This window comes from Mchenga conophoros, linkage group LG23 (genome assembly GCF_057382185.1).
Source record: "Mchenga conophoros isolate Kocher_MC1m ecotype Shallow Benthic linkage group LG23, M_conophoros_male_GT1.1, whole genome shotgun sequence".
Classification (NCBI taxonomy): Eukaryota; Metazoa; Chordata; class Actinopteri; order Cichliformes; family Cichlidae; genus Mchenga; species Mchenga conophoros.
Window position 1 is genome coordinate 39,732,784 of NC_140547.1, and position 14,744 is coordinate 39,747,527.

At 41.8% G+C, this 14,744-nt stretch overlaps 1 protein-coding gene across 3 annotated transcripts in view; it reads left to right on the forward strand.

Annotated features, from left to right (window-relative positions):
• Positions 1-14,744, forward strand: part of pard3ba (par-3 family cell polarity regulator beta a) — a 275,607-nt gene that overhangs the window by 172,859 nt on the left and 88,004 nt on the right. For all 3 annotated transcript variants that reach the window (XM_085266407.1, XM_085266405.1, XM_085266406.1), the window contains exon 18: positions 14,017-14,232. In XM_085266407.1, the coding sequence (XP_085122533.1) occupies positions 14,017-14,232 (216 nt within the window). The remainder of the gene's footprint in view (positions 1-14,016; positions 14,233-14,744) is intronic.

The following is a 14,744-nucleotide window of genomic DNA, read 5'->3' on the forward strand; positions in this document are numbered from 1 at the left end:
TGTCGTGACTCCAGCTCGGCTGCAGACGTCAGGATTTTAATTGTAGAGCTCAGCAGTGATTTGTATCTCATTTAGATTTAATGTCTTTAATATGACAGCAAGGCCCCGTATAAGAAAATCAGCATTTAAGTTATGATGTTGGGAGACATCTGGCCTCGTTGCTCCTTCTGTTCCTGCTCTCTCACACACACACACTGATCTCTAAAATCCACCTGCAACAGCCAGCTAAGCCTGTTGCCTGGCAGAATACAAATGGCCCGAGCTTCGTTGCTGACCTCAAATCCCCCACACTCAGCATTCCCACAAGTGGCTTCACCTCCGCCCTCCTCTTCTTCTGTCTGATACCCACCCCACCCTGCCACCCGCTCCCCCCACCCTGTCCTCTCCTGCTCACATTTTCCAGGCATTTCTAAGCACACATGATAGATAAAGCGATCCATTTCTTCTCTGCTGCATTCCTTTCTTCTTGTGGTTTTTTTCTTCATCCCCCCTCCAGTTGACGTCTTAGCTAGTGCGTATTGACAGGGCTTTTGCGTGTTTCTCATTTTTGCTGATGCAGAGTATTTTGCCCAGCTTCCTGCTCCATATCTCAACCCACCCCTCCTTCCTAAATGGCCTCGGTGTTTCTTTATGAGCTTTGACATATTTCATTAGGCGGATGGTCTTAAGAGGCCTGCCTGGCTTCTTTAATCTGGCTAAAACCCTCTTTCTCTCTGGCTGAAGCTGCCGCGAGGTGCGTTTCACTCCTCTAACTCTTTCTTTCCTCTCTCTCCATCTTTCTCTCTGTCACTTACTCAAGCTGTCCCCCCCCCCCCCCCCCCCTCTCTCTCTCTCTGTCTTGATTCTCCAGTCGTTCGAGTCTCAATCTTCAATAGAGCTTTAAGTCTCATTTCTTTCTTTTTTTCCGCTTTCATCTTTGCAACCACTCGTCCTTTCCTACTTCTTCCCAATCGCCTTTTTCTCGCTCTTTGTCACCAGACTCATCCCCATTTTTAGTCTGCTCTCAATCCCAAAACTTCATCTCCTTCTCTCTCTCTCTCTCTCTCCGCCTTTCTTTCCCTCTTTCTCTCTTCACGATCAATTTCATTCCCTTTCTTTCAACAGGCTGATCCTTTTTTTAGTAACTCGCCTTCTGTAATCTGTGGTTCTCCCTCTCCCGCTGTCTCTTTCCTCGCTCAGCTGCAGCTGTATCTGTTCCAGCTTCATGTGATTATGCTGAACATGCTCCAGTCTTGGAGTTTCCTCTACCGACTCAGACCCAGTCGTCTCGGTGTGTGTTGTGTTTGCGTGTACGTGCATGTGAACACCCCACCAAGACACTCCCAGCAGTGCTGGACAGATATCGCTCCATTCATCCCTTTATTTCTCTTCCTTAGAGTGTCTCCCTGGCAGCAGGCTACTTTACCCCTTACAACACACCTGGGATCTCATCCAGCCCAGCAGCACTGTACCTCCGCTCACTTTTGCAGTAATTTTGTATGTTTTTTCTGCCTTTTCCAAGCTTCTTTAAGTGTGTATTGTTTTTGTTTTGCTTTAAACGATCACCTTGAAAACCCTCATTCAGACTCATTCGTTGTTGTTTGGATGTTTAGAGCTAAATGGCTAACAGCTAACCCTGCAGCAGTGCCACCAGTGAGATCACTCTGTGTGCCCATTAGTCCCTGTTGTTTCTTTCCTGCACAATGAGGCATCAGAAAGCTAGCCAGCATCCTGCCAGCGCTGAAGCCTTTGCTTTTTTCCCCCCTGACAGTATTTGTTTGGGGGCTGTGTAATTCAGCTTTTTTTCTGCTGTTTGTGCTCTCTTTCCTTCTTTTACTTGCTATATCATAAGGACTGTTTGTATGCGCTCCCGCAACTCTGCCTTTGGGGGGAAAAAAACAAAACAAACTCTTCTTTCTTTAAACTTGACCACTATCCTCTTCAAGTTGGTGCTTCGTCTTCTGCACCTCAGGCCTCAGTCCATTGATCCTATTTGATTTGGATGAATTCCTGAAAGGCCGGCACATCGGTGACCTGCGCTGGACGTTTTTTGGTGTAGTAAAAGGGCTACCTTTCAACTTTATTTTTGAAGACAAAAAGGTCGCCAGGTGGTAAGTCTAGTCAGTAGGTTAGGCGCTCAGATAGTGTTTGTGTGGCCAAAAAAGGAAGGTTTAATGGTTTGTGCTGTCCTCACTTAAAGACTCCACTGGTTCAACTGAGCTGTTGCACAACCTTAAACGCTTCCACAGAGCGAGCTACAGATCGGAGCCACACTGCTAGCCTTCAGGTCTAATGTGTGTCTGGTGGCCATCAAGGGCGGGGGCACTGGCGGTTTGATCCCCGGCTGGTGAGGCTATCTATGCGGATATGGAATGTCAGGTGAACTAGCGTGAGAGTATATTCGGGCTCTGGAACCAGTCTCCTGCAGACAGGATGGACTCTGTTCCAGTCTGGAGTTTCCCTCTGTGAGAGGCGGCAGGCAGGGGTGGGTGTTTTGTATCCCCTGGACTTTCTGCCTTATATGTTGGGGCTTTTCCCAGTGGACGAGGGGGTTGTTTCTCTGTGTCTTCCGGGAAAGGGTCCAAGCTCTCCAGAGTTGAACAAAGAGCTGACCTTGAGGTTGATAATGGCTCAGTTTAAATCAGGTTTGGGTTACAGCAGCGATGTGTTTATGTTTAATCTTGTGTCAGACTGTAAGAAACTGGCATTTAAATAGAAAAATTTACACAAGCCCCTCCCACCCCAACACCCATGCCTTTTCCTTGATTATTGAAGCACTTTTTGTAGCAGTTTAGCTTAAAACTGTTTTTACAAAGTAATAGAAAAAGGCTAATAGGTACTTCCAGCATATTTACAATGTGGTAGAAAATACTCTTTTGGCCTCTATGGATACTTTCCCCTTTAAAAATTAACTTTTAATAAAAAGAGAATAAAAATTAACTAAATAAAAGTGTTAGGGGTGTGGCCAAGTTGAGTGACAGGTGTCCCAACACAGGCAGCTAGAACCACTTGGGATCTGCTAGACCTTTCTCCCACCCTTTAACTCCAATCTGTTGTGGCAGATGGCTGCCTGGTTCTGCCAGAGGTTTCCTCCTGATAAAAGGGAGTTCTTCCTTCCCGCTCTCACCAAGTGTTTGCTCATAAGGGGTCGTGTGGGTTTTCTCTGTATTACTTAGTCTATTTCCCTTACAATATAAAATACAATGTCATTTGGCGCTTTATAAATTAAAATGAATTGAAATGAAACCACTACTTGAAATCATAAAACTGGCACTTACACTATCTGTGTTATTTTGGTGCATTTGAAGCATTTTTAGTGGATTATTACGGCTTGCTGTCCCTGAGGTTTGTGCTTCAGTTTTTAAGGTCACTTCCTGGTACTAAAAATCAACATGGGAGCAGCCAAAATGCTAACATTAAGTCCAAAACCTATGGGTGGAATCCCAGTGGATATATCGATCTTTTACACCGTTTAGGGCCCCGCTGGCATAAGGCTGCCAGTGCTGGAGTTCTGTTTGTTTGTGTGTGTGGGTTGACTGTGTTTTGGATCTGGGTCATACACTTTACGTAGGTGTTTCATTGTTTTCAATTTAATGCCAAATTCAAGTTTTTCCACAATAGTTTAAGACTCTTTACAAAAGATCCTTTTGTCTTGATGACGTGTACAACATGCTCAGTGAGCTTTGTGAAAATGTAATAAAGTTTTCTGTGATTCTGAATGGTTGCAGGCTGTGATTGGTTGTCATTCGGCATATTTAATGTGTCTCAGCTAATTCACTCAGGACCATAGTTGACTGTCTTGAAGTCTGACTCCTGCATTAAGGTTAAGTGAATAGTTTGGCTGTCTGTAAAGGTCTTTATAAATCTAGCATGCTGGGTGTGTATGTTTGTGTGCGTCTCAATGTATGCACCCTCTCAGTTCTGCCTCATTGCCTCAAGTATTTTAACTGGCTGCGCGTTTACAAATGGCACATGTCCCACTCCGCAGAGTTCTCTCCAGCCCTCATCCATACTCTGCCACCCCCGCTGCGTCGCAGTAATCCAGTAGAGGTAGGCAGTAATTATGAAATGGCCTTTTAAGTCCTCTCCAGTTATTAAAGCCATTCGTCTAGGTGGAGGCTAAATACAAACAGCCCATATGTCCCCTTTCCCTCATACATCTAAACAACTAAACACAATTACTGCCAGAGCAATGTTTCCATCCAGCTTCATTTTCTGCCTCTGACATAGCTGAATGCATTCAGATAGTAATGGATGGATGCTTAATGATTGAACAGCTCTTTAATTGGAGTGAGTTCTGATAGGCCATACCATGAATTGGATTTTACTTTTACTGGCTGTACAGTCGTATGAAGTCATTTGGTGGGCAGTCAGGTTTGTCGGGTGATATGAAAATAGTTGCTGTGTCATTTTCATTTTTAAAGGATGCAGCTGGGGATGTTTTGTATTTATCTTTCTGTCAACAAATCCCATGAAAAAAGTAGCGGGATCAGTTGATTCAAACGTGGAAAGTTACTGATGTTTGAATAGTGTTCTGTTATAATTGTATGTAAGTCCTGGGTTTGCGGGCTGAATGTCACAGATAAAGGAAAGAAAAGAGAAAAGCTAACACACTGGTATCTACTCTTCAGACACAAGTGGCAACTGTAGTTCCTCGAATGGCCACTGGGGACTACCTAAAAAAGCGCAAAAATCCCCAGCACCGCAGCAGTAGTACATTTTTATAGTATGCTATAACACAATTTCCTCACAGTTGTGTTTGTGATGGTGATTCTTTTTTTTAGAATTTATTATTCATGTATGTGACAAATTATATGTTTGCTATCGGGTTAATTGTACCATCAGACATCCCAAAAACTATCAACACCAGCTTGGTGATTTTTCCAGTATTTTATTTGTTGTTTACTTTGCACAAGACACGTGCAAGCTGCAAACAAGCTTGCTAGCCTTAGTTGAAAGCTTAGCACTCCAGTCTCATCTGAATTTGATTTTAACAAAAAACAAAAGAAAAACCATGGCTGACCAAAATGCTAACATATCACCGGGCGATGTCATTTCCATCTTTTATATACAGTTTGTATTCATACCTCTAACGTGTCATTGTGGTTTCACGCCAAAAAAGCTTTTAAAGCTCCATGTTCAGTATATTTAATCCAGTGTGAAGCACTTCTTTCATGAGAGACCTTTGTGTGTTACTTTGTGTAGTTTAAACAGCTTAAATCTAAAAACATTCACAGAGATGAGATCGTTAAATATCTGTGGTAATTTAAGAACTTGTTGAATTTAATTGCTTTTACTAAAACTGGAAGTAATCTTTCTGTGTCTTGTGACCCTGTTTTTAATGCTTTTGTTGAATTGGATTCAAGAACCTTCACTGAACAGGGCGACATTGAGATCAGGCTTTCTTTTGCAGGTGTGTAGAGTGTATGTGTGGCGGTGAGTGCCACGTGTTTTTATAGCAGAGTGCAGGTCAGGGCTTGTTTTACTGGTCTCCAGAACAACAGCTTCAGGTTTTATTGGTTGATCCTGAGATTGGATACTAGATTGAAAAGTGTGTGTGTGTGTGTAGCTGTGCCCTACATGTGTGTGTCTTGAAGCGTGTGTTCCCTGTACCCAATTTAAAGAACTACAGTATGGCCAGGAGCAGCAAGCCCCTTTCTTACTAAAGTGTCTCCTTGGCAACTCAGCATCACCCATCTCTCTCTCTCTCTCTCTCTCTAGTACACACACATGCAGACAGATACACACACACACACACACACACACACACACACACACACACACACACACACACACACACACACACACACACACACAGTCACTGCCACCCCCAGCTGTTTTGATGGAGGGGGCGCTTTCTTGTAACCGTGGCAACCTCTTTGCCAGTCTGCTACAAAGCTGCTTGCTGTAGAGCACATTGTAGTCCAGTTGATAGGTAAGTGTTAAGATTCTGGTGAGACGCTGTGGGGGGTGTTCAGAAGTGTTCCATTGATGTGTGTGTGTGTGTGTGTGTGTGTGTGTGTGTGTGTGTGTTGGCTTGCTTGTATGGAGTTACTAGAATATCTGCTTTAAGCCCCTTTCAGACATGCAGTAGTTTCCCTTAATCTGACCAGACTGGTTCAGGCATACAGTTGTAGTATTTATGCAAAACTTTAAGCACATGATTCTGTATATTTAAGAAAACATGATTATTCTAGAGAATAACCAAAGTGGAAATGGTAAGATGCTGAGGGTTCCTGTCTCTTTTAATCTGGACCCGAGCTACTCCAACACCTTTACACTTCTGTAAAAACACGTCCACACGTACACAGGAATTTTTAAAAACGGAGGTTTTGCGTTTTCATTAAAAAAAAAGTGCAGTTTTTAAAATAACATCTCCGTCCACATGTAAAAAGCAAACGCTGTCAGGGACATACCAAATTCAAACTGTGTTGAAATGTTAGCCAGTCAGAAGTCTAGAAGCCCGGGAGGGACAGAGTAAACAGGGTTTGTGCCCTCACAAAACCTCAAGTACTTTTGAAAAGTTTTGGCGTTTTTCTGGAAAGGCAGCTAATTTTGTGTTACTCTTCAAGTGCCATTTTCAATTACCTTCATCATTTCAAATGTTAATAACTAAAGACAGTATTTTGGATTTTGTCTCACTGGCTCTCTTGGCCAGAGTTTATTCAATAAAGAAAGAAACTGAAAATTTTACATTAGTCTGAGTGATTCATAATTGTAAGTCACAGTGCTGTGAAATATGGCTGGTGTAGACTCACAACTCAGGAATGGACAAAATGCATAGAACATACTTACATTAAATTAATTTTTTTAAAATTTATTCAAAACCGACGACGACGACGATGGCATCGGGATTTGGGTTGTGAGAACTTGTGTGTTTAATGCAGAAACCACGTTCGAAGTTCACTCTGTCTTTGTAAATGGAGGGACAGTAACTGCGTGTGAAAACTGCAGATAGTCAGATTAACAGCAACAGTATTTTGTCTGGATCCACCATTGTAGAAATCCATCTCATGTAAACAGTAAGGTCTTCTGTCTTCCTTCTCTCACCCCAAACAGTTGTGGCAGGGTGCCGCCCCTCCCTGAGCTTGGTTCTGCTGGAGGTTTCTTCCCACTGTTGCCAAAATGCTTGCTCATGTTTTTCTCTGTATGCATTATTGTAGGGTTTACCTTACAATATAAAGTGCCTTGAGGTGACTGTTGTTGTGATTTGGCGCTGTATAGATAAAAGGCACACACCTTTGACGTTGCTTGACTAACTCTGTTTTCTTCATCCACGTGTAAATGCAAAAACTGAGTTTTTGAAAATCTTCACCCTGGCACGAGTTTTTAAAAATCTCCATTTTCAGTGATTCAAAACACCTTTTACCAGTGGACGAATGGCCCAAACGCATAGAAAAAGCTGTGTTTCAAAAATACCCGTGAACGTGTGGACTAATAGCTTATCAGCTATGTCTTCCCCATTTTAATTTTAACACCTCTCCCATACGCACAGAGCATACAAGACACTGTTTGTGTGCCTTTTGCTAAAGGAGACACTTTTCCTATATGCTGAGTTTTACTCATTAACATTGTCTCACAAAAATGTTACTAAAATAGAACTTTTTGGGAAGTAATGTCTGTAAAGTCGTTGTTATTTCTCTTTCTGAGTTTATTACATACCTGCAGCCTCAGACATCACAAGAATCCAGCAGTGAGCCTTTCAAAAGCCAGGAAGTTACCACGACACTTCGTTAATTAACACAAATTATCCTAGATTATTCTAGACAATGCAACACATGTGATCAGCATATAATTGTAGATGAGTTGATTTCAGATTATCCAGTTCAGTGAGCTTTTGTACAAATCTCCATACATGCATTCCCACAACCTCATATAGGATATGTTTTCTCTAATATACATATTTGTCACAATATAGCTGCTGATATGTAGCAAATACTTAATTAAGTCAAATTGCACAAATAATGCATAATGTCATCTTGGTGCTGTGGTTTGTTGGTGTTAGTCCTAAGAGAGTGGATTTTATTATACAGTACATTGAAAAAGATGCCCTTCATTTCTTTATACTAATTTCTAACGAATTGGCTGCTTTTTCACTCATTTTCATTCCAGTCCTTGTACCTGACCATTTTTAGAAGATTTTTTTTGTTTGCTTTTTAAGCCACTAAACACTGGCCTGACCAGTGTTGTGTCTATACATAACAGACAACAGAGCAAACAACACATTTTAAATTGTATGTTGAGACATCTTGTTACTAGCAGCCTGTTGCGAAACGACAAAATTTGGTCCCATTTCCTTAATCTACAAAAGGTAACACTGTTAGAACGGCAAAGAACGAGTATTTTTGAACCAATAAGGCAATTCCTGGATGGCTATTAACAAAAGAGCTGACACATCTTGAATGATGTGCAGTATGTCATTAAAAAATTTGAGGAAACTAGACAAAAGGAGGACAAAAGAAGTGGCACGCCTTAAAAATGATCTATAGCAGATAAACAGGATCTGAAAGCCATGGAGGGATGAATCTAAATTTGATATTTTTGGTTCAACTTGTTGTCAGTATGTACAAAAGAGTTCAGGACAGAGGTACAACAGTGAGTGTCTACAGCCTGTAAAACACAGTGGAGGCTGTGTCCTGGTTTCAGCCAGTGGTGCTGGAGATCTTGTCAAAACTGTTGGAACTCTCAATGAAACAAAGTGCCATCAGATTTTGATCCACCATGTAGTACCATCTGGAAGCCATCAGATTGGTAACATCTTCATTTTCATCATGACAGTGATCCTAAACACACCCGGACATCGAAACTATTGAAGCAGTGAGAGATCATCTTGACAGAGAACAGAACAATTTGCAGAAACATCTAAAGAAAAGCTTTGAATGTCCTTACTTTAAGAAATGAGAAGAAAGCTGCCTCACAGAGTTCAGACTGTGATGAAGAATAAAGGTGATCACACCAAATATTGACTTTAAAGCTTGTTAGAACTGTACAAACTCATTTCAATGTGTGTTTGCACACAATTCATTAAATCACTGCACTTATTTCCCATTTTCCTAACAAAAAATAAAGAAATGAGGGGTTTGGCACAGTGCTGTAGGTAAGACGGAGCAACAAGGCTTCAGCATTGTGTGTGGAATACTCACTGCACAGCCTGTAATTTAGAAATTTTCAAGTTCATTTATTCTTGAATTCATTGAGCGAATAATTAAGAGTTTTGTGCCGATCACTTTTATTCCAACTACCCAACTCTGTGAAAAAGCTGCAATTAACATTTTGTATTTATTTGTACAAAACAAAAAAACCTACCTTTACTGATAATGATTTGACCTCCATGACATCAAATTTCTGAACAAACTGTATCAATATGTAATGATGGTTGCAGGTGTGTCACGCTCACTTTTAAAATACCTTTTTTTTTTTAAAGTACAAAGCAGCGTGATGGAGCAGTGTTAGTCCTTTCAGGGCCTGTCAGCACAGCGGGACCCCGAGGCTACGTTCCAGGCAAAGTCTTCACTGCTGTCTGTTCAATACAGACACAACAGCAGTCAGCCTCTGCAGAGTCACAATATACACATCGCATTTGGATGCGTGCGGGTTAGAAATGCGCGCAGGTGGATATTTGCATGCGTGTGTTGGTGTGTAAGCACCTACAGCTTGCATGCAGGCGTGGGCTTTTATGAGTGGATATTGTTTGTAGACACTTTGGAGTGTTTATGCGTTTAGGGGGGAATGCAAGCACCATTACGCAGAGGTAATTGGCAGGTTCTTTGTTTCAGCTCCCTTTTTTGTTTAGTTTTTTCTTCTTTAAGGATGTTCTCGTACCGCATTTCAAAGGAGTCACTCGTTAATCCCGAGATGAATAAGTAATGTTTACAGCAAACGTTGTTGCCACCGTAAATGACTGTTTAAAGGCTTCTTTTATAACAGTGTAATTGACATTCTTCCCTTGAAAAACATCCTGGATAATTTAATCACACTGTAGATTAGGTTTATGTTATGGTCATCACTTTTAATGATATCAGCTTTGTTTTTCAGAAATTAGATACATTTTTTTCAACTGTTAGTTTTGTGGTTCATTTAAGTGCGGTAGGCAGGAATCGTCACACATCAAATGTCAGAAACCCAACGCGAAATCATTCAAACAAACCTTTAAAAAAAACAAGAAAACTTGCTGACACATCCTCTGAACCTCAAGGACTTGCGAATCGCCAGTGCCGCAGAGTGATGGGAATCGTGCGAGAGGTTCAAATTGATTCAAATGTCCTCCAGCAGCAACAGCTCGTGTTTGATTGTTGAAAGCAAAAGCACACCAGGTTTTGTTTTTTGGGCTTTTTCTTTTTTTATCCACTCAACTAAGTAAAGGATACGGGCTGAAATAAAAGGGAAGTGGATTGTTGTAGGCAGCGAGTTCCCAGTTCCCGCTGATCAAAGTTAAATGACTTGAATAAGAAAAGCAGCGCACACACGTTTCTGGGAAAATTAGCTGCTTTGCACACAGGCATTGGGAGGAACGATGCAAACTTTGTTGAGGCAAATTACGAAGGCCGTCGGGTTGCTTCTAGAGATGGCTGCCAGAGATTCAGACCACTTTGTTGTTCCAAAACTGTTTAAAGTCCTTTTTTAAAGATTTGGTTCTGTAATTGGATGTTTTCTATTGAAGTGCAAGTTGTAAATTGCCCCTTTTTTTTTTTTTTTTTTTTTTTTTTTTACTGTTTTTTTTTTTACTGTTTTTTTTTTAAACTTGAGTTTGTTTCTGAGTAATCTAATGATGATTACTCATCCTCTGCACTGATGATCCCACCCTTCATTAAACATCATCTCTGCCGAGAAAGTTCATCGTGAAGAAAAACCAGAAGTTTGCTGCTCGCTGACAAAGTGAGCGAAAAGAGATGCCAAGCGAAGACGTGACATTACCTCTTGATCTTGGGCGGAGGGGTGCTGCAGCTGTGAAGGGCACTGACTGTCATCCTGGCCCTCCTTTTTTTTGGCTGTTAGGCTGTTTGTCAAATGTGTGCACCAGCTTGAATCAGTGGCAATCAGGCTGACATGATGCGAACGGAACCGTGAGAGCATCTGCTGGCACAGCGGGCAGCGATATGTGATAAACGCTGATTTCACCCTCCATTGGATCGAGCTGGCGATGATAGCCACCTCTCCCCCGCTCATCCATCCTATTAAACCCTCATTATTCATTTACCTCCAGCCTCAACAGCCTGACATGCATGGAATGAGTGCAACTCGCAGCCCCACGCATGCACACAAAAAAAGAAATTGTGCTCATTTCATCTGTGGCGGTCAAGGACACGCTCGCCGCTATCTCACGTAGTCAGTATCATGACTTTCTTCTTCTTCTTTTATTTAAGGGTTGGAACAAAATTCTCTCATTTAGTGGTAAATACACACCCGCCCACACGCTCAGACACACAGTTTCCCTGCATAGTGCGGCGGCAGTGCACTGGCAAGGAGCTTAATTCTATCAGGCTGCAAGCTGGACAGCCGTAATTACATTTGTGACACAAATCCTGCCTCTCAAATTGAGCGTTTTATTCCTGAGCGCCCCCCCTACCCCCCCACCTCTCTATTTATAACCCCTTATTCCCCTTATTCCCCATAAATCCCACTTCCTCTCAGAAAGTCAATTTAGGACTTAAAAGGCAGCAACGCTCTGCTTACTTTTTTCCTCCTCCTTCGACTCCATCGCCGCTTCAGTTTCACTCCCAACACCCCCCACCCTCCCACCCCCTCCCGCTCTGCTTGGAAGCTTTGAAGCCTCTGAAATGACAAAAAATACGTCTTAAGCAGTGAGTGCCGTGATGCGAGAAAGTCATCCCTACAGAAGAGTTTCAGAAAGTGAAAACGCTGCTTGCAACCTGCCTGTAACTTCTTTGAAGAGTCACTGCTCTATTGTGATACATCACCTGGGTGGGTTAGTTGCTTTTAGGGGTTGGAAGCAGGCGTCTTTTCAGCAGTCTTCTCGGTCATCTGTCCCGCAGTTTCCTGCCACAGCCTGAATGTCACAAGCGTCTTTGACTTTATTCTCAGTGACATTTACTCTTTTCTTCTTTTCCTTACAGCTCTGTGTTTCCTCAAATCTTCAGCATTTCCCCGCTACCTCCTCCTCCTCCCCCGCCTGCTCTCCGATCCCCTTGCTGAATCAGCTGTGGCCTTCATTGCACTCCTGCTCCTCCATCTAGCCCTTTCTTCCTCTCGAGTTGGAGGCCATACCCCGAGTACAGTATGATGGCAGTTCATTTATTCCCCCCTGTCTCTTGCTTATGCATGAGCCTGTCAGTTCCCATAGTACCGCTCCTCACCTGCGCCTGTACCGTTTCACCTCATTCATCGTTTCTTCTCCCCTTCTTTTATGTCGCTCATACGGGACTCCGACTTTCTCCCCATTTCTGTCAAGCCTGTTTTTCACGCTCTCCTCTTCCTTTACCTTTCACTCTACATTTCATATACAAGACTTCATATTTCTCTCTTTAACCGTTCTCAGCTTCATTCCAAAAAGCTCTTATACGTCAACAGAAAAATGTGTGAGAGCTGATACTGATTGATCCACGTGTATATGTGAGATTTTTACATTTTCAGGCCTTGAGGTAGGCATAGTTTCCAGACAAGTTTATGCATGTCTATGTACGGTTATGCATAATAATGTGAGAAAGTTTTAGGAGGATGATCTTTAAGGTGATGCAATTTGGACTTTAAAATGTTTGTAAGAGCAGGATTTTTCTTCCTTCCATAAATAATGACTTTAATGCCATGAATTTAAATTTTAGTCCACATTTTCCATCTTTCATTTGATGTATTCTGGCTCTATTCTATCAGTCGCCATTGCTGCCGTGTCATTCCTTCAATCAATCTGTTTTCCCAACTACTTTTCTTAGTTAGTCGCGCTGGGCTGGAGTCTATCCCAGCTGACATTGAGTAGGAGGCAGGGTGCACCCTGCACAGTCAATCTATTATATATTCCGGCTTTCGTTCTGATTTTTATGCTATAAATTAAGACTTTTATTCCAGCTATTAAAATTTAATTCCGCAAATTACCATTCCTAGCATTCCTTCGATCCATCCATCTTTCTTAAACGCTTATTCAGTTTATACTTGTGGAGGGTTAGAGCCTATCCCAGCTGACATTTCATAAATGATGAATTTTATTTCGAGTAGATTCAGACTTTATGGTTTTTCATGAAAAATATATTTTCTTTCTATGTATTGTTAGTTTAAGTCTATACATTCTGAGTTTCATTACATATTTCCCAACTTTCATGCCATACAATGAAGTTTTATTATGTGTTAGTTGATTTGAATGTTCTCCAGGATTTACATTTAGTCTCTGATATACATAAAAAGCCTAAAGCATACCCCATAAAGGCATTTTTCTGGAAGTAAGTGTTAAGTAATGTTAAGTAGTAAGTAGTTACTGTACTGTATATGGAGGAACCATAAGGTTACTGTTTTTGTTAGTTCAATAATCAGTGATTTTAGTGTAATAATAGCAAACTTAGCTTGATTATGTTTCCTGGTGATTCATAGATAATGAGCTAATTAAGTGTCAACTCTTACAAAAGACCCATTTCTGTATTACCTAAATGATAACTCTGCCTGTAGAAGCAACAACACTAATGGATAAATTACCGTCTAAATCCTGGAATTTGCAGTCCCAGCCCCCGCACCAATTCTTACATACACTGAAGGCAAATTAAATTGTAGCCAGCTCTGAGAGTTTAAAAAGTTTAATGCAGATGCTCTTTAAATAAGGAAATATTATTTGAGGAGATGGGTTCAAGTTTAATGTTTTGCAAGCGGTGGGTTAGCTTATCCTAAAAGCTTGTGATCTGAATAAAGTCTTTGTGTCAATTTAGCAGTGGCTGCGTCTCTAAATTTAAGCAAACCTCCATCCTCCATCCATCAGCCAGGCTTCTTTCATACTCTTCATTGGATTTCCTCCTCTGTTTTATGTGCTGGAATAGTGGAAAATGGTGAAGTTAGCTTTGGGATGAATTAGTCATGGCGGAGTGTCTTTCTGTCTCGCAGAGCCTTCAGATGGAGGAGCACTCGGCCCCACCCTGGGCCTCATGAAGTCCAGCTCCCTGGAGAGCCTGCAGACGGCCATGTCTGAGGCGAAGCAGAGTCACATCCAAGACCACGTGCCCTTTCATCGCCCACGGCCGCACATGGTCCGGGGGCGGGGATGCAACCAGAGTTTCCGCATCGCCATTGACAAGTCGTATGACGGACCTTCTGAAGACGGTAAGACCCCAGGAGAAAAGCAGACATGTTGAACTGCTACTACCAAAAATCTTTTCGAAAAACAAGAAGCAGACACAACAAAACTGCCCACTGTAAGGAATGTTCCCTTTTAATGCACGACTGGGATTCCTTCCTAGACACTGTACCCATTTAAATGAGAGGCTACGCTGCCAGTGCACATCCTTTAAGCTTTATAACACACTGGCACTCAAAAAAGAGCCAGAGGCCTGCCAAGGTACAGTGCTTAGCCTAAGTACCTTAATGAAATGCTACATGATTTTATCCACTCAGCAATTTGGAAAGAACAACTTTATGTCTTACAGCAGCATATTTTTAATGCTCTAAATTGTGACCACACATACGTGTGGGATGAGGGATGTGTGCGATTAACATATGAGGAAATTAAATCCTGGAGTGTGGACAAAAGTTACGATTTGAGGGTTTTTTTTAGGCACACAGTCAACGCTGCAAAAGATAAAACTAAAAAAAAAACAAAAAACCCTCAAATCTGT